At 40.8% G+C, this 20,823-nt stretch overlaps 1 protein-coding gene across 1 annotated transcript in view; it reads left to right on the top strand.

The window, feature by feature from the left end:
- Positions 1–4,597, top strand: part of LOC137146752 (arylacetamide deacetylase-like) — a 32,356-nt gene extending 27,759 nt beyond the window's left edge. The window contains exons 4-5 of the mRNA XM_067538267.1: positions 1,604–1,775; positions 3,014–4,597. Coding sequence (XP_067394368.1) covers positions 1,604–1,775; positions 3,014–3,622 — 781 coding nt within the window. The 3' untranslated portion in view covers positions 3,623–4,597. The remainder of the gene's footprint in view (positions 1–1,603; positions 1,776–3,013) is intronic.
- The last annotated feature ends 16,226 nt before the right edge of the window (positions 4,598–20,823 follow it).

The raw sequence follows: 20,823 nt of genomic DNA, 5'->3' as shown, positions 1-20,823 counted from the left end.
AGAGGGTGCTCCTCCGGCACTCTCCATCGGGCCCCGGCCCTGCGAGCCTGCTCGGGCCCCCTCCTACCCCCCAAGCACCGAGCCGGCTGCATGATCCGCAGCCGGTCCTTTTCCAAACCGCGCCGAGAGACCACCCTTTACACACTCGTGCTCCACACCCTACACTTCCCCGCCCTCACGTCCCGCCCCGACACCAAATGGCAGGACCTGCTGCCACCTACAGAGGGCGTGTACGCCTGGTGGGCCAGCCTGTATTCCACCTTAACCCCACGGCCTGCCGGCAACATCAGTTGGCGGCTCCTTCACGGAGCCGTGAGCACGGGCATGTACTTGGCACGGTTCACCCCCCGCCCCGACACCTGCCTCTTCTGCGGCACGAGGGAGACCCTGGCGCACGCATACCTGAGTGCGCCAGGCTGCAGCCCCTCTTCTGGCTCCTCCAGAACCTCCTGCTGAGGTTCTGGCTGGACTTTTCCCCGCACTTGTTTATTTATGCACACCCCGTCCGTGGCCCCACTAAGTCGCGGGACCTCCTGGTCAACCTCCTCTTGGCCCGTCCAAAGTCGCTATCTATAATACCAGGGAGGGGAGGTTGGCTGGGGAGGTGCCCTGCGACTGTGGGGCCTATTTCCGTTCCCTTTTTCGCTCACGCATCCGGGCAGAGTTCTTCTGGGCGGTGTCCACCGGCTCCGTCGACACCTTCCGGGGGCGGTGGGCGCTGTCTGGGGCTCTCTGCTTGGTGTCCCCTTCCAGTTCCCTTCGTTTATACCTCTGACCCTCACGCCCTTTCCTGTTTTTACATTCATTGTCCCAACTAATTAGTTACATCGTAGGTCCAGTGGCTCCTCTCCTTAGGCTGGGGGAGGGGCCTTGAGCGGTGGACGGGCTAATGCCCGCCCACCTCCTAGTTTGTAAATAGGAACACTCTCCTACAGCCTTCTGCCCTCGCTATATCACCCAGAGGTAATGGGATTTCCCCACATGTTTTCTCCAGCAGCATGGTTATTGTAACCAGTGATGTATGCTGGAATGCAATTATTTTCATTATAGATTTTTAGAACAGTGACAATGCAATGCATTTATATGGCATTAGTGGTGTTCTCAAATATGTCTGGGAAATTTCTAATCACAGTAACACCAAACTGGTCATATTTAGTAGTACTTCTTACCATAACAGTTCTAGCCTTGCAGAAAGGTTAGCACGATAGAAGCTAAACAAATCATTGTATGTGTTGTAGTCAGCTGGTAATTGCAGAACAATGGAAGTTCACTACTAATTTTGAATAATTTAGCACAATAACTACCAGGAGCATGATTTGTTCCATATTTTCAGTAGAATGGAAGGAGGGAAGAGGCCCACTGGCAAAATCTTGCCATTTCAACTCCATCGGATGAAGACTGAAATTTGTTCCTTGGGGTCATTGTGTCAACCTTTTTACTGTCCGGTTGCAAATGAAGAACTGTATTTCAAGTGGAAATGGTGATATTTTGCTACTGGAATAATGTGTGAATTTTCATGAAAACGAGTAACTTTGAAATAAACATGTTTGTTTTGCTAAGCAGTTCCAGTTGTAAATACTACATTTGTTTTTTTCCCCCAAAGGTACAGATTAGCACCTATATATCATTTCCCAGTTCAGTTTGACGACGTGTACACTGTAGTGAAGTTCTTCCTACAAAACAGTGTTCTTGTGCAATATGGGGTGGACCCAAATCGGATCTGTATTTCAGGAGATAGTGCAGGAGGTAACCTAGCTGCAGCAGTGGCACAGCAGGTATGTTTTTGTTCAGTTCATTTTTCTTAGCAGGGTAATTTAACAACACCACAGGTAAATATCTCTGCTCATTAAAGAAAAGTATGCCTCCCAGTTATTTTTTTAACTATATTTATACTGGCGTCCATGAGATCTGAATCGGGCTGTAAATTGGTTAATAGAAAACATCAATTCTCAGATTGGTGAATGTGGTTTTTGTATCTCAGATTGAACTGCCTCAGCCCAATTTACTTTAGTTGCTGTTACTAATGCTACCACTTAATAACACTGTTGCAGTTACAGATAAACCGTGTAGCTGATGCCACAGCATGCTCAGGGGGCAGCTCCCAAATCTGCATGCCCTGCAGAAAAAAGCTCTACTTCATCATATAATTAGTGTCAACTTTTGCAGCCCTTATCCAGGTGAAACCCCTATAATGGGGACTTTTAACAGAAAAAAAAATTGCTGAATTTGGTCCATTTTGATTAAAGTGCTACTGCAAAAAGTGACTAAATGTTAGCAACTGGTCAGTGTTGTACAGTCTTGTAAGTGGGTTGCTCTGTTAGTTAAGATATTCTGTACTGAAGAGAAAATGTTATTGCTCTGAGAAGAAATGATTGGTATTTTGTACTGTTGCAGCTTTGAAAATGTTTCAGGTTCATGGGGGTCAGTACAGCCAGGAGAAGGCTAGGATGACATTTAAGCAACCACGTGTTGAATTCATTTCATAGTACTCTCATCTTGTTTTCCATGTGTTAAGGATGCATGAAAGTTTAATTATTAGAGCCCTAAATCTCTCCTCTGATTTAATTAAACAGAGTGGATAAAGCTTATGTACGCAAAAAAATTAATGAAGTCTCAAAAGTCTGTGCTTCATAAATCATGGATATTTCAAAATAGCATTTTTTACCAGTTAGAAATGCACTAATGACTTCTAATTAATGCCCTTTAAAGAAGAACATTTTCAGATGTATTATTTTCATTCAGTCTAAGAAATAATATGAAACTATTTCTTTAATTAGCACTTACATGGGAAAACAGTTAATAACATTCAAGATGTGCTCAGAGCTTTTATACAACAATGTTGTCTTGGGTGACCTTCCTATGAACTTCTGTTTTTATTAATCTGTTTTGTTTTATTTTATTTTGCTTATACTGTAAAATAAACATTTATTAATCCATTTCTTGTAGGATTTTCACTCACTGTCAGGGAACTAAAAAACTTTAATTGATTGTGTAAACATTCTAATTTTTACAGCTGCTAGATGACCTTCAAGTCAAAGTTAAACTTAAGATCCAAGCTTTACTTTACCCTGCTCTTCAGACTCTTGATCTGGATTTGCCATCCTATAAAGATAATGAAAACAAGCCGATTCTACCTAAGTCGTTGATGATCAGATTCTGGAGTGAATACTTTACTACTGACAGCTCTCTTAATGAAGCTATGGCCTCTAACAGACATGTGCCTGCAGAATCAAGCAATTTGTTTAGGTTTGTAAATTGGAGTAATTTGCTTCCTGAAGAGTTTAAAAAGGATCATGTTTATACCAGCCCAATTTATGGAAGTTCTAGGCTTGGAAAAAAATATCCAGGATTTCTGGATCCAAGAGCAGCACCACTCTTGGTTGATGATACTAAGTTACTTGGCTTACCTATGACATATGTCCTCACCTGTCAACATGATGTCTTGAGGGATGATGGAATCATGTATGTGTCTCGACTTAGGGAAGCAGGAATTGAAGTAATACATGACCACATTGAGGATGCAATTCATGGGGCTCTAATGTTTATTACAAGCCCAACTGATCTAGCTCTAGGACATAGAGTAGCGAATAAATATATTGGGTGGTTAAATATGAACTTATAAAGTGAAAATGCATATTTAATGTGTTTGGCGCTTATTCACTGGGTCTGGGTGAAACACTGTATTTGGGGAGAAAATGAGCCTCGCTGAACATTGTGGATGTGAAATTGCCATACTGAAACTGTACATTGCTCTACGGTGTTTGGGTTCAGGTTGGCTTCTTGCCTACTCTGGCAGGTGATTTAGGCTATCTCTAATCTAAGTGCTCTTTCATCACTGGGATACAAAATCCAAGTTCAATCACACTTACTGCCATCAATTACTAGCCTTGAATTTCTCTACACAGGAATACAAGCTCACCTGCACCTGATCCTTTCCCCCCTAACTGTCCCTACCAGCTCTGAATCCTCTTCCTTCCTCTTTTCATTCCATGGGTTTTGCTGCAAAACCCACAACAAATCATACTCTCGAGTCTGTCTTTATCTTTCAGCACTTCTCTATTACAATCAATACTCCGTGCCCCATAAACCTGTATGGGTGCTGATCCACCTTGTGTCCTTCCCCCTTATCCTTGCATGGATGTCAGTGGGATCACTTAACAATAAAATGTTCATTGTAGCCAATATAATATCATCAATGATGGTCAGTTCCCGTAGACATCAGTGAGAAATGAGTCTGGAATACAGGGGGGAAGGTGGCGATGAATGTCAATTCAGAGACCAAATTCCATGGCTGAGATAAAAAAACAATTTTGTCTAAGCCTGAGAAGCCTTTGTGGCTGGCACTGGTGTGGGTATGTTTCTCTTCTTGGCAGAGTTCAAGGAAGCAGTTGAAAACGTAACTGAATTTGAATGGCTGTAAATACAATGACCGCTATTTTAAATATGTAATTAGGTTTTTGTGCCATTATTAGACTTTGTCTAATCACATTCGTTAACTTTTTCTGTTTACTGGAAGAAATAAAGTGTAATTTAACAGCATTGGATACTGTATCTTCAAAACAAATAAAACTCTGAAGAATACAACCTTGCAATAACACCATTTTGTAGCTTGTGTTTCTCTTATTACTCATTAAATGGTAAGCCTTATGATTTTGTTAGCTGAATTTATTCCATTAGGAGTATAATTGCATACAGCACATTTTAAAATCTAAGTTTAGACATGATATGCACTCAAACAAGACACAAATCTCAGTCAGTCAATATTACATGAATATGGTTTAACACAAATATAAATGTTTTATACGTTAAAAATGTATCCTAAAGGTATTGGAATCATGAAAAGCTACATGCATGAGTTTTTATTTGGTGTTTGTTTGTACTACCATAGCATCTATTTGAATATTTGTTGATTTTGATGTGCTTGTAACATGCTGGTTTTTTCCCCCCAAGAAAAACATACGATCTTCAAGATGTCAACATTTTTTTTCTAGCTCTTTATAAAAACAGAACGGGTGTAATGATTATCATATTTTTCCTTAATTTTCATCATTATTATCAATATTAAACTTGCCTTTGATTCTACCTCAATGTACGGAACATCTTTCAAACTTTGCATTTAGAAGAGTGGATAAAGAAGCTCACTTTGCATATATAAAAATAATCAATATAAACAGTTTGGGCCAAATCCTGTGAGATGATGGATCTCCTGCACTAATTTCAATGGAGCTGTGAGTGCTCAGCACCTGCTAACCCAGCGTGACTTTTGAGAACTCTTGTCTCATCTGAAAGGAAAGGGGTTGAAAAGATTACTTTTTACCAATGGGAAAAAAAGTGCTGGGAACCTTGGATTATATATGAACTATACTAGGGTCAGAGCTGGGACCCTCTGTCTATTGGGAGAAATGTTCCTTACAAAGCTTTGTACAATGTTGACAACCCTGCATTAGCTACAAGCACAAGAAACAGGGTTCCTCTTCTCCAACAGCAGGAGGCTGGATGGAGCTGAACTCTCTCTCATTTGAAATTAGTTCATTAAGTTGGGGTGTTTTTCCAAAGAATTATCTTGCTAATGATTGAAGATGTTGTTTAGAAAAGGTCACTCCTCATTCAGTCTGTTAGAAGAACTAAACAAACAGAAGAATGGTTGTTCCCCACAGGGACTGAGATTTGGGTACATACTGATTAATAGGGTGCTAATGTCTTAAGGCACAGCTGGTTTTGCACATGTGATCAGCTCTGACCTAGATAGAAAAAGACTGCATTGTCTCAGCTTTTTGGTTCTTGAGAGTCTGGAAAATATAGACTGTGGCTTCAGTTGGAAAACAAAACATTAATTTATTTTAAGCCTTAAATAGTTTGTTGGATTTGGAGAGAGAAAAAACAAACTTCCCAACAGGACACTGATTTAGGGCATTGTTATCAGAACTCATTTGTCCGTTGTGTAAAGATGTCCCGTGTCAGGCCTTCGGTATGAAGGCAACAAAGATGGAAAGACTGGAGTTAGGCAGGGTGTGGACCAGACAATCGTTTCTAATCGATGGCTTTTTGTCACTGAATACTGGGTTAAAACCTGTTTAACCTTAGAAGGTGACATCCATAGTTTTTAATTGACATCTTATACATTGTTTGATTACGAATTGCATACTCTAACTACAACATAACAGGCTTATGTGGCTTTTTCTTAGATATTTAAAAAAAAAAAAAAAAGTTAATGGAAAGTAGCATGAAGTGTTGTGTAGGTGGCCAATGGGTTGGCGATGGGGGATGGTAATTCGGTGGGGGAACAGTGGCATGATGGAGGAGCATAGGCAAGTGGTAAGGGCAGAGTGATTGAAGGATGGCTTGAGTAGATGGTTAAGTAATTGTGGCCAAAGGGTCTGAGAGAAGTGATAGGGCAAGTATGTATGTTGCCTGGGAAGGGGGAGCTGAGCAAAGTGGCTAAGAGGGCATAAGGGGAGATCCTGCTACCCCCGGGAAAAAGGGGCTTTGTGTTGAGTCATTCATAAAGAAAGAAAAGGCTGTAGATAGATGGGCTTGTTTGCTGTGGTGCTGAAGTTCATTCATCCCTGAGGAGAGAGGTTAGAGGACTGTGCTCGGGACTCAAAAAATCTAAGACTTCTGGGTTGTCACTGTTCTCTCCTTTCCCCCTCCCTGATCCTTTCTGTAAAAGAAGCTCTGAATTTTTTATTCCACCCTGATCAGAAGGATGCTGCTTCTTATTCTTGTTTCCCCTACCGAAAGGGAGGATCAGAACTATACTGGTTTTTTTTAAAGACCCTGATAAAAGAGAACCTACCATTACAAGGGAAAACCTAGCAATGTTTCTGTGGACCCTGCTGAAGAGAGAATTGTGGACCTGCCAGTTTCCCTACTAAGCAAGGCAGCTATTATGAATTGTTCCCTGCCCTATGGAAAGAAAAGACTTTGCATATATTAAGACACAATGAAAGGGGACAAATAAAAAAGTAAGTAAGTGACCCCTTGCTCTAGGGGGTGTGGTGATAACTTTTATGAACAACGGTGTGACTTGAAGATGGTCAGGTTTGACTCTTCCTTATAAGTATGTTGTTGTTTGTATTGTTGCAGGAGGTTCAGGTACGAGGTGGGGCAGAGCGGGAAGGAGTCTCTGAGGGAGTGGGCTGAGCTGCCAAGGTTGGGGCAGCTCCAAGTGTGGCATTTATGTAAATTACAAAATGAGCTGATTTGCATAATCACAACTAATTTACATATAGCCATAAACTTCATCCCATACAACACGGTGCCGCATCAGGGCTGGTGACTGGAGCCTGCTGTGCATCTGCAGGGCAAGCTTCCTCCCCACACCCTACCCTGTGACAGGAGTTCAATCTGCATGGCTCATACAGTTCTTGGCCTCTCTAAGCAACTGTCTGGCAATTGGTGCCAAGCTTGAAGGTAAACTGTGATGCAGGAGCTGACACTGAGATCCAACAAACTCATCTCACAAAAAGTCCCCCAAGCATCCTTTAGATGGGAACAACCATCACTATAGTGATCTGGATTCAAACTGATAAACAGGTGAAAGGATTTGTAGCTTACTAAGAAATGCAGTGATCCATCCGAGCCCCCAGTAAGTGCTAAGTCAGAAGCTGACACCCCCAGGCATTCTTATATTACATTTAAAAAAAAATTGCAACCTGAATGTTTCTCTAAGTCAATCACTCAAAACTTAGAAAATGCAGTGTTAATGTTGACCATGGAACTTTAATTCTACCTGATTGTATACATTAGGATACAGGCTTCAATGACATTTTATCAGGATCTGAATCTGGAACCTTCCTATCTACTACTGAAAGTCAAGGAGACTTGTGCTGCTAAGCTACTTGGGTGCTTTTGAAAATCCTATACAAAAAATGGAGGTCTCTATTTTGGCCTAGTAGCTTAGCTGGCTAAGGGAATTGTTCCAGTATGTAGCATAAATGAATACATCTGTCACATTCAAGCTACCAGAGACAATGGCACCTTCTCATTTAACTGTATGTGCTATCTCCAACAAAAGTCTCACTTGTCTGAGGGGAAAACTACTATTAAGTTTACATAATGAAAAAGTGAAATTCTAATTAGCAATTTGCATGGATAAGCAGAGTCAAAAGGAATGTTCTGTGACCTTCCAATCCTCGACCTTCCAGGGCATCTTGAGTTTCCTTTTAAGAAGGAGTTTTAAAAACAGAAGGCAGATTTTCTTACCTAGTCTGTCAGATACAACAGTCAACTCAGAACTGACCCTGCCTCAAGTGGAAATTATTGAGCACAGTGCTATATTTAATGTCCAACCTTTTCAGGTCATATGCGGAGGAAAGTAACTAGTTTATACTTGCAAAGAGGGAGGGAATAAAATATCCCCCCAGATTGTTTTTTTTCATTATAAAACTGCTGTTCTAGTACTTAATGTACTGCCTAAGCATTGCCCATAGAGTAAAAATAGCTTTAAAACCCATTGATAGCGTATTCATCTGTGAAAGCAATTTTTCACATGTACAGGGAGATGTCCAGTCAAATGAACTATGCGTACCATAAAGGCTTCAGAAAAATGTTCATTAGTGTACATCAAATTTAAGCATAAGCACTGGAGCTTGACTGGCTCAGGAAATTAGAACTTTTAACTCAAAAGCCACACAGGTACTGCTTTTAATAATGGAAGAAGGAGTGAGGCCTCACTGACATGAAAATGGAAAGGTCATAGTCCATGTAAGTTTGTATATGGGTTAAAAAATGTCCATGACAAATTTTTGTTTGTTTATTCTTGGAATTGTTAATGTAGCTGTTAATATCCAGTTAGTAGAAGTTACCCAAAAGGTTAGGCAGTAACATGTATCAGCATAGTAACCACACAGTGGTGAGGAACATTATCTTTCCAGTTTGATTTGGCATGACTTCTACGTTCCCTATCACATATTATTTGCATGGCAGTGTTTAGCTCATTCTTTTTTACCCAACGTAGGTAAGATATCAGGTGGTGTAAATCAGCATAGCTCCATTGAAATCACTGATTTATTGATGTTATTTATGATCTCTATTCTTGTAGTACCTAATGGTCCCAATCAGGATGATTGTTCTAGGCATTGAACAGACATATTGTGGAACGATGGTCCTGCACAGTTTACTGAAGTGCATATAAGAAATATGTGTAAATTTCAATAAGCGTGCGTTCATCAAGTTTTCTGAAGTCACGTATATGTTTGGAAAATGAGAACTTTACAGCTTTGCAACATCTGTATGCTAACACTTATTACCCAGATGTATTGTTTACTGCACATTGAGTTCAGGGAGACTACATGCAGCCATAAACACTAATTCAACACTAATCCTTACAGGATTGTTTTTTTATATAAAGACAAGATTTCATTCAAAGTGAGAACTAACCATTCAAATTGTATTTTCAGTAACTTTAGACATAGACCTAGCGTTGAAAGAACAGCCAGTAGAGGACAATATACCACAAAAGTATATGACAAATTAACAGTATTGCTGTGATATGTTAAATTGTTTAGCTGCTATAATACATGCATTAGTCAACATATTAAATGTTTTCCTGAAAAGGAGAGTAAATCAATATACGGGCAGCCTGGAGAAAATTGAAGATTCTATCTTAGCCTAAAACCAAGCCCATGACTTGCACCAATCTTAACAACAACTACAAAAAAGCTATACAAATTCACAGGAAAATAGGCCACTGTAGCCATAAACAGTTTGGGGAAATTTCCATGTATTTAACACCAAAACTACAACTCACGAAGAAGCTGTGGGTAAACATGCATAGTGCACAAGTAATGAGAGCAAAATGTCTCAGAATGCTTTACACATAGGATGAACTCTAAAGTGTGTGACCAAGTATTTTAGGAATGGTCATCTAAGAACAACACACTGTTGGCCCTTCAGGTCTAGTTTATTTGCTTGTAGCAGTGGCTTTCATATGATGTTTCAGAGGAAGGCTATGTACACCTGGCTAAACTTCCTTCTAGATCCCAGTTGGCGACTGGTTCATACTTTGAAACATAAGGACTGGTATTCTTTGTGACTCAAATCTACAGAAGCTAATGTTGTTACAGATATGATTTCTTTTATATAAATGTCTACACTTTTTTTTACACAGATTTGCTATATAATTTGCCTCACAACAATTAGGGTAGGGGAAACATCTGTTCAGCTGTTATGTATTTGTATTACTGTAGTGCCTAGAAGACTTAGTCGTGCCCCAGCACCCCATTGTGCTTGGTGCTGTAGAACTGATGTAATCTTCACACACAACTTCAGGTCAGCCTGGTCATTTTTAGATGTTTGGTTAACTTGCTTTTTTTCCTTAAAATTTTTGTGCATCTGTGTACACAAGTTGGTATCTGCTGTAATGAGAAATGAAGTCCTACAAAACTAGCAGCTGTTCCTTTCCTGTGACATTTCTTATCAAACTGAAACAAGGAATGCTTAGGAATCTTTCTGGGCAGCCCTGTTTTCACAAGAATTCCAGATCAGTTTTTAGGCCAATTCTAAAGACTTTTGGAAAAGTGCAGATAAGCTTCAGTGGTTATTACCATCATAGTTATTTGTTTTATGATAGCACTTGCACGCCCCCAACTGCTGCTATACTGTACAAACTCTAACTCTTACAAACTTGTAAGAAACAGTAGTTGCCCCCACAGAATTTACAGTCCCAGGGCTCAATCCTGTAAGGCGACTGGTTCCTACTTGAGAGATCCTTACAGGATCAATCCCTAACTGCACAAGACAGACAAAAGGTGGGAGGGGGAAAAGGCACAGAGAAAGGAAGTGACTTGCTTAAGGATTTTAGAAAGATTTCCAAATTACAAACTAAAAGCAACCCATGATGTTCTGGAGTCTCAGGGGATTGTGTAAACAATTCTTGATTTAGAGGCTGTTTATAAAAGGTTGCTAATAGCTGAAATTTAAGCTCTGGTTATTTTTGATGGGGCAACATGATATATTACTGTTCCCTGACCAGAGGAGAGCCACTCCTTAGACTTAGGTAAACTGGAGCAGCTTGTGTGATTCAACCAGCTGGTACCTTTCTTTGGTAGTTGAATTTTGTGCTCTCGAGCCTAAGATTTCCTTTTTAACACAAAATGTTTTTAGTACTTTTTGACTTCAAAAATAAATGTCTGCCAGCAGTTGGAAACAGTAGATCTAGGGCATATTTACATGGGAATACTTAGGAAAGGTAAAACCAATGAACTAAAGGTGTGAAGTTAAATCTCATTAAATCCCAGTGTGGGTGCTCTTATTCAGAAGCAAAGTGGCTTTCGTTTGATTTAGATTAATCCTAGTGGATTAAGAAGATTAAACCCATAAAGTAGTGTGAACTCTGCCCCTTTTTATGGCTTCAGCATAAACACTCATCTAACATTGGCCGCCAAATGCTGTTGATCAAAGCACACAAAGTAAAGGTATTGTGATGTTATGAAGTTCTGCACAATTGAGTGTTATCGTATTTTGGTCTCATACGTCTGGGCTGTGGTTGGAGTTTCAGAGAATGTCAGCAATTATTTTGTTCCAATCTGACCTTTTCCACAAATATTCTCCAATATTTGCTGAAAACACACTGAGCTGGGGAACATTTTTCAAGTAATTTATCTGCTAGAATATCTGTAGAAAGTGAATGCAAAGGGACACAAACATGAAAGAAATTCATTTAAAAACTCAAATATTCGCAGGAGTGTGTGTTTTTGTTTTGTACTGTTTAGTTTCGCTGTATTTCCCTATCTGCAGTCATAAATAAATTTACAGCCACCAGCATCATTGGTTCACAAGTACTTCTGGTAATCAAAAATTCTTTTGTACCTAACCATAAACCTCAAGCCCATCAACCTACTGTCTTTGTAAATAGGGCTCAGTCTTTCAAAGATGAAAATCAGATGTTGCAAGTACTTTGAATACTCCTGATCATTTATTAATGGTGGATTACAAATGAGTGCCAGAGGAAAGACATTTGACTAGTAAAACATTTTTGTGACTGTCATGAGGATAATACCATTTTAGATTACAAATTCACTCTGAGCAGTTTGTTCGCATCATCCGGACATTGCTACTGATCTTGATACAGCTAAGGCTGTTCAAATGAAATTGCCTTGCAATAGGGCCGTGTCCAGGGCTGAGCCAGCACATTCTAATGGAGGCTTTTGTTCCCCACTGCCTTGAGTATCACATCAAAGCAACTCTTTTGAAGCATTCTTAAGGCACATGGTTACCACAATGATGGGTATGCTAAAAAAAACCCACTTGGCTTAAAAACTGCCCCCTCAACAAATTTAAATTTAAACTCTGTGAGACAAGATCTGCTGAGTGGCTTCAGCCTGCCATGAAACACCATCCCATGAGTGTCAAATGCATCTCTTTCTTGCTGATTTTGAGGTAGTGGTTCCATTGAAAATCACATCATGGTTCTTGGAAAGGGCCATTACTTTTCTTCCTGAAAGGGGTAACATTTAGGACTTAATGTGGTTGGGGAGCTGTTTTAATGGCTGGCTGATCAGCCAAACAGAAAGTTATTTTTGCTGCAGGAAGAAATGTGAAAGGCAGGCATTTGTCTGTTGCATAAAGAGTGTAAGGGGAGGTCCCCAGAATCTACCATGAGAGATGTGTAGGTAACGTTTGAGGAGCAATATGCTTTAAATATTAGCTGAGCTAATGAGCTTGTCCTCACCAGATAAAAGATAAAATACACTTTTATACCTCACACAGCTAACCTATCTGCCAATAATCTAAATGCATACAATCACTTAAAAGGAGATGTGACTTGAAAGCAAAATTAAAAAGCCACTTTTGATCCTGTTTGTGCTAATTGACAGCAATAGTCACAATCTACAAATTGGGAATAATAAAATACATTTTATTTAAAAAAAAAGTTTTATTACTCATTCATGCTATTGTGATATTCAAACACTGGTTCTGTGTGTGTGTAATTCTCTCTCTATCTATCTCTCTCTCTATATATATATATATCTCCTCTATATATCTTTCTTTTAACAACATCTACAAGTGTTCCTGCTTTATGTTTCTTCTACTCTCAAGGCCCCATGTTTCATTCTTTTTATTAAGATGTACTGCTGCTCCTTAGGGCCAGTCACTATCATGCTTTATTCAGAGGACTTGCTGTTGAATGACACAGGGTGCTACATCAAGAGATCTCCATGACCCAGATAGCAAGAGCCTGGGACCAAAGATGAATGCAAGTCAACAGTGTGGTAAGAGAAAGCAGAGCATTGTCACTAGGCAAATGAGCCAGCTTGGTGTTTTTAGTTCTGTTTTAAATAGGAGATGGACTGTGCATGGAGACTGATCAAGCTGATAAAAAGTTGGATCTTTGCATAGTTTATGTAGTATCTACCTGGCTTTTGGGTTTAATTTACAAAATGCATCAAAATATAGCTGTTTTACTGTCTGCAATTTATGTAAGAAAATAAGTAGTCAAAATAAGTTTTAACAGATTCTGTGTAGTGTCCCCTACCCAGTTTGGTTGAAAACTAATATCTCACTGTTATACTCCATTTGGATGTAATTTTAATTGATAATATGCATTTTCTTTCTTTACAGAGGGATCCCAAAGGCATTGACAAAGTAACTGTGTAGAACCACTTCTTGTATGGATGCTGGCAAACAAAATGCTGCTCAGGGAGAAAGCTGCATAGAACAATTCCTACTCTTCCAACAAGTTTTGTAGGCTCTTTTAAGTTCACACAGAACATTGTATTTTAAAGCATTGTTTGAAATAGTCACTTAAATGACCTGGACTCAATTTAACTACCTATGAAGGACTGAGTCAACCGTGGCTGGATTTGAATGAGTTGGTTCTGGGAAGAGAACAGTTGTATCAAACAGGAGGTTTAGTTGTTTGTTTACCCTCCTCCTTTGTTTTTTTCAGCCTCAGTTAAATCTGATTTAGAAACAGTGTTCCTACTACTTCCGAAGTCAATGCACTGCTCCTTCATGCTGAATTTCATGCCTTGTCATGGAGCAGGATAAACGTTCAGGTGTTCTGTTATGAGAATTCAAGGCTCTGCCACACACTTAAGAAAGTCACTTAAACTGAGTCCAGAGGAGCAAGAGGAGTCAGACATCACAATGAGACAAGTAAATCCATGTTCATAAATTTGAACAGCTCGCTCCAGCTTTAATTACTGTAGTCATAAGCAAACTGTTCATTCAATGGGATCTGATATTGAAGGAAGAGCTCTTTGCTAGGGCTACTCATTTCATATTTGGAGTTATATGTTGTTCCTGCCACCTAGTGGATGCTGGTACACTAGCAACTCTTGTAACCTCTTGAGCCAGGAGCCTCAGGAGATACATGAGTCCTCCTGGGAAGAACCTTCTCTGGTAATGAGTGAGACATCCAGTTCGGTTTAGAACCCAGAGAAGGCAGTCTAATTCCTGCCATCAAGACATGATGAAAAAGGAGACTCTGCTAGATCCCAAATGTTTTCAAAGTGCATTTCATTATTAGCTACATTGTATAACTCAGTTACTATTAAATGTTAATTATAAAGGTCTAATATAAAATAAAATGACATTACATTTACAGAGATGTTGCTGGAAGGCCCACGTTGGACTTACTTTCTCCTTATAGTTGTTTGCAAAGTCCATTAATTATTTTCAAATGTTCAGTACTCTTTATTCCACGTGCACAGAAAAGGGGCTGTAGCTGAGGTGATTGGCAATAGGATATGGTACCTGTAGATCAGCACCCATAGTCAGGCACTCAATAGCAGTCCCACAGCAACAGATCATTATGCTCACATAGAGCAGGAGAAAGGAAATCTAAATGTTAAACTACTAAGTTATTGTTGTAAGAGTGACAGAGGTGTGAAAAATGATCCTAGCAATGATAAATTGTGTGAATCTTTTAACAAATGTTTTAGCAGCATTGTACCTATGTCTCAATCTTGAACAAGTGAGAAAAACCTGCAAAAATGTCTTCTTTGTAAGGAACTGGGAGCAATCTGAAGGTAGGAGACATCACAAAATGTAAGGCTCAGGAAAATCTGTGTAACTAAATTCTGTCTAGCTAACACTGTGTATGCGTGGGAGAGGTGGATCTGGCCTTCTGTTCTGTTCTGCTATGAGTGTTCTGTCTCTGTTAATTCTAATTAACATATCCACTGGCTGTGCCTCTAGTACACCCACTTTGACATTTTGTGTACTGTCCATTACAGTCTTGCCACAGAAGTCTCATCCCTGTTATGCGTGGAATACAGGATTCACATTGCAACATATCTGGCATTCAGGGGTGAGCATAAACATATATGTATATCTTGGCAATCAAGAGGTTTCCCACGGGAGATTTGATGGCTTAGGTGAGTGATAACAGGCGATAAAGCATTTCATCTCTACTACTTCGAAGTCAATCCTGGTCACAGTGACCAATATTGGTTAAGATTGCGTATGTGTTTGCTAACCTTTTAAAAAATGTGTGGTCACAGTCTAGTACCTACTGCACAAGTGCCACATCATTAAAAAACACCACCTCAACCGGCAACTTTGGAGGACAAATCCTGAGAGGACAGGGAAAGTTGTTTACTTGTATTCTCTGACCCCAGGATATAGACTCCCCTTCACAGAAGTGCTATGGGAAAGCTATCCCTTGCACTAACTATGCTACACCTGTTTTGCAGATAAAGGGGATCTCAGGGCTTTCAAGCCAGCACTTTTTGTGAGCACTAAAACATAGATATTCAAAAGGGAGGTGTAGCAAGGCACTGTGACCTTCCTTGGAGCCTGGGCCCAAGGAAGGGCTGTGATTCCCCTGCTGGATGGATCAAGGAACTGCAGGCCTCAGACCCCGGGAGCAGAGGGGCGGGGCCAGGACAGTCAGGAGAAGTAGAAAAGGCCGGCCTAGCAGCTCAGTGAGGAGGAAGCTGTTGCCAGAAAAGGACGCTTCTTCCCCAAGGCTGCGGTCAGAGCCCGACCCAGGCCTCACAGCTGGGCATCACGAGCCCTCCACTGACTGGAGCCTCAAGGGCCTGCCGGTGCTACTAGTCCCTAATGACTGGGAAGGGCTACCAGAGACGGCTGACTGGGAGGGACCCCAGAGGCCAGCCACAACCTAGAGGAGCTGCCCATCGCCTGGGACCTGCCGGAGCTGCCTGAGCCCTGTGTGCTGGAGGACCCACCAGGACCCTGTGACCTGCCATCCACTGATGGCCCCAAGGCGTTCCCAAGCATGCCACCGACCACGGTGAGGGACTGGTGAGACTCCCTCTAGCCATCTACCCCAGAGAATCCGAGGAAGACCCCTGGTTCCAGGTACCCAGGTTCAGTGTGGGAGGAAGTAGCCCAGGGGCAGCTAACTACAATCTGGCTGAGCTTGCGCTTGCGTTGCGACTGGAGCCCGCTGACCCAGTGGCAGAGCCTCTTGCCACTGGTAGGGCTCTTGGCTGGGATGCAGTGGAGTCGGGAGGGCCTGCGTCCACCTCCCTGCTTCCCTAGCCACCCCGGGAGTGCTTGTCTCCTGGGCCTGCAGCCACAGAGGATACCAAGTGTTGCGTCTACAAGCTCCTTGCCAGCTTTGCCCTGCCTGGGGGGCCGGGAGCTACAGACTCTTGCAAACCTGCTAACTTTCCCCCTTTAGCAAGGTGTTGTGGCCTTCCTCAAAGCCTGGGTCTGAGAAAGGGCTGCAATGCCCCTGCTGGACAGAACTGCTAGATTACAGGTGGAAAATTTTCAGTCTTTTTGGTTCTTGTCATTCTGGTTCTTGCTTGATGTAACTATTACAATACAGAATTTATTTATATCATCACCATAAGCCATGAGTCAGATATTATATTTTCTGTGCCGTAATTGATGTATCACAGTCACAGGCCTTGATTAATTACTAGGATTTCTCACTGTTCTTTTAAGAATAGGCCTCCAAGGTATAAGAAGTTCCTTTAATTTAGTCACTTCCTCTTTGTCATCTCCACTTTGTCTAACTGGCCACTCAGTCTATGCAAATATTACAATTTGAGCTAAAGTGAGTTTAGTGCTTAGGAGAGATTCACGGCACTTCAATCTGAAATACTTTATTTGTCCATAGAATAGGTTCAGTATGATGATAACCATACACATGTTCCTCTCTGTCTCCATATGTGCCTTAGTCCTGACAGACAGAGACCATCTCCAGAAGTGACATTAATTCAGACACCATGCCCACTCCTTCCCTCGCATCTCTGCTGAGACTGCCAGGAATGCCAATAATAGTAAGTTTTGGTGTGGAAGAGGGCTGAGATCACTTTCGGTCACTGGCAATTTGAACGGTGTTGGAATGTGTGGTCTGAATTGTATCCTGTTCCTAAACCCCTTCAGCCATACTTGAGGCCCTCTTTTTCATATGCACATGAAAAATATTATGAAATATCACTTCTTAAAACCATTTAAACATAGGGACATGTTCATAGACCTATTCATGCTACAATATGAGATATGCATACTACTTACCAGCATTTCTTAGCCTTTATATAGGACTTTTCAGGAGTCAATCAGAAAGCATTTTACAGAGCTTAATAAATGTTATTAGTCTCATTCTAAGAAAGGACAACTGAGGAACAGACAGCAGGTACCTTACCCAAGGTCAACAGTAGAGCCAGGAATAGAAGATCCAGGTTTTCTGCCTCCCAGTCCAGCATCCTATTTACAGATTTACTATAGTAACATTTGCAGGCTAACATTTGGTTCGAGTCCAGCTCAATTATGATATAAACATGGGTTTCCAAAGTTGTGCTAGCATATGAAACCCTCCTCCCCCCAGACCAGGGATGACTTGCACTCTATTTATCAAAAGATAAATTGTCTCAAAGGACACACATGCAGCTGCTCAGTTAGGACTATAATGAGCTATAGTGATGTCTCAACCTTTCTCTACAAGCCTCACTCTAGCTATTTTTTTTACCTTGCATTAGAGAGAATGGTAAACAACCGAAAATGATTTGTTTGCTGTAATACTGCCTGAACAATAGGTGTTTACTGAATGGAAGATTGATTTCTTGTTGTTTAGTTTTTAAATGTTCAGATTTTTAAAAGGAACTTGGTAGACAATTTGCAGCACCTGAATTACTCAGAAAGAATTACTCAGCAATGGCTCATATGCATAATGGAGGCAGCTATTGTGAAAACTTCCCTCACACAGCTCTGCCAGTGCATCAGCTTCCTGGAAATGTGCACTATGCCCACTATTATCTCCAATTGAAATATCAGCGTTGGGCAATATTCTTCACTTCCTGACCTAAACGATTCCGTAGTATTTCAGTTTACTCAGAAATGGTTGCAGTTTTCCATCCCAGGCGTGGCAGTAGGGGACAAAGTGATCTACTTGGTGTATGTCTTTAAGATTCGCCTAGAGTTGAAGGATAGCATGTATGAACATTGTAAAGCCTGCAGCAAGATGAGAGACGTGAAATAATTTCTCCAAGGGTTGGGCTGTTGTGGAGACATTTTAGCTACTTTACATGGCTATGCCATTCTGATAATCTGGTTCTTGCTGGGCAGCAACGAAGTACTTACATTTAATCTTCATTAATCTATGTTCTTTGTGCATTCATGCTGGTTGCTCTTGATGCTTGCATGACATCACAGCCTCTGCCCCCCTTTTCAGTCTGCAAACCCCATGATGATGTACCAGACAAGTTTCCCATTCTTCACTAAGTGTTTGGTACATACAGATTCTCTGTAAAATTATGCAAGACAGGGATAATGCATGATCTTTCCATGTAATTGAATGGAATGCCTAGTGTAAACGGGGGGGGGGGGGGGGGGGTAGATGGGGATGAAGGGGCATTTCATTTAATTTCATCACTTTGCATGGATATCAATTGAGTTATGTCAATCTGTTTAAAGCAACAAAGTTTTATTAGAGTTTGAGAATTTTTTCACATTCCAAGCAGTAAAATTGATGTTGATATAGCTGTTCTTTGTTTGAAATGTATATAAGCAAAGCTTTCTCTAGCGCTAGAAAAAGAGGTGGTTTGCTGTAGATCAAATCAGCATGGCTAAAGGAACTATCAAAAATAAACCCATTCCCTATTCAAACAGCATGGGAGAGGGATTTTTTCCCCTTTGCACCATACAGGCATGGCTATTTGAGTGTTAAATTCCCTGATTAATAAAAACATGTCACCAACTCCTTTTATTTTTTCCACTCTCTCCCTCTTGGAAATGATTAACACTCTTACTCCTGCTGCCTCCAGTTTTCTTACAAAGGAAATTCATAGCAGAAAAGATTCATGGTGATTTAAATACCAGGTGCTTAAATTGTGCACACAAGCAGGTAGCTGTGCCAGCAACTGTTGCCTTTTTTCGAAAGGGTAGTTGAATCCCCTTTTTCCCCTCACTTGTGTATTATATGTGCAGATACTATGACTGTTCATGTGCACACCAAAGAAAGCATTGAAAACATAGGACCCATTCTCACTTCTGTCTGAAATAAGTTCAGCACAGCTCAGAAAGGCCAAAGGTGGTTTTCCCCCTAGGCAAGTTGAGAGGTCTTGACCTGTGTGGAGCACGGTCTGAGAACATTAGTGTGAGAGGGCCACAGTGACATATTTTTCAGATAGAAGGGAGGGAGTGTACAGAAAGGACAGAAATGTGGCAGCTCTTCATTAAAGGCCTGAAAATAAAAACATGGGGACTGATATTTATTGAACCAGTGTAAATCAGGAATAACTCCACTGAAGCCAATGGAGTGACCCCAGTGTAAAGTCATTTTAAGTTTGATCAGAATGAGGTCTCTATTCTCATCCATCACATGTCCCCTAAACCCTGTATTCTTTTGGGGATTGGCCAGTCTTGGTCTGCTGGGAAGTGCCCAGGCTAGATACAGGGGAGTTAGCCAAACGACAACAATGAAATATCTAACCAGCTTACAGGCCTCCAAATATATCAATTAACTCACCCTTCCATTAATCAAACACTGCAGCTCCCATCTGCTATCTGTGAAAACCTGTTCTAGGCACAGTTACTAAATCTGGACTCTGCTTTCAAAAATGTAAAGTCACTGTCATTATCCCACAAGCTCTTCACAGTATACTGTAAGTTATGAAATTGTAGCCAAATAATCATAAGATTGGATGAGTCAGCACAGAAGAAGAGTAACATCACTGTAGTACCTGGGCATCTCTAGCAACAAACAGGCATGGCAGCAGTTGGATACCATGGCCTCTGATAATCTTACCAGTGCCTCTGCTGTCTGAAAATCCAAAGAGCTGAGCACACAGCTGGAGGCACAGGGCCTTAAGATAGGCTGGGCAGCTGGAGAGAAGGCTGAATTTTAAAAACCCTACCTTCCCCCATATTTAGCTTTGCAAATTTCCCAGATTTCCTCAACCTGATTAGTATATATTAGTCAGAAGTTGATGGAGTTCCCCATTTGACTCAGAGACAACTAGCCGTAGATACATTTCTTTGCAAGGTTAGTAGCCAGCAAAACGCCAATAACAGGCTTTGCTTTATTATGTTAACCTTTACTTAGAAGGGGTAAAAAAACTGGAAATTCAAGGGGAAAAACATTACTGGTCAAAAATAGGAAATAAGTAAATAAAAAATAATTTATAATTTACCCAGCTTTAGGTAATATCCCTTAAACTTCTGTTTCTTCAAGAAAGAATATTCTGCTTTGTGAATCCGAAGTATCTGTAAGAATAGAGGTGGAATGCTCTGTTTCCTTCCTATCTACTGTAGAAGAATGACTAGAATAAACCTTCTGGGTGAAGTCACATATCCAGCAAGTGAGAATGATTTATAAGTGGTGGATCGACACAAGCAGACTAGTCAGAGTGGAGCAAATAACTCGCTCTTCACATCAGGGGCTTGTGGCTCAGGCTCCTT

Source organism: Emydura macquarii, unplaced genomic scaffold, assembly GCF_026122565.2.
Source record: "Emydura macquarii macquarii isolate MOO-44397 ecotype Brisbane River unplaced genomic scaffold, CSIRO-AGI_Emac_v2 contig_18, whole genome shotgun sequence".
NCBI lineage: Eukaryota > Metazoa > Chordata > Testudines > Chelidae > Emydura > Emydura macquarii.
The sequence above is the reverse complement of the archived record's forward strand: the minus strand, read 5'-3'. Positions and strand labels throughout refer to the sequence as shown.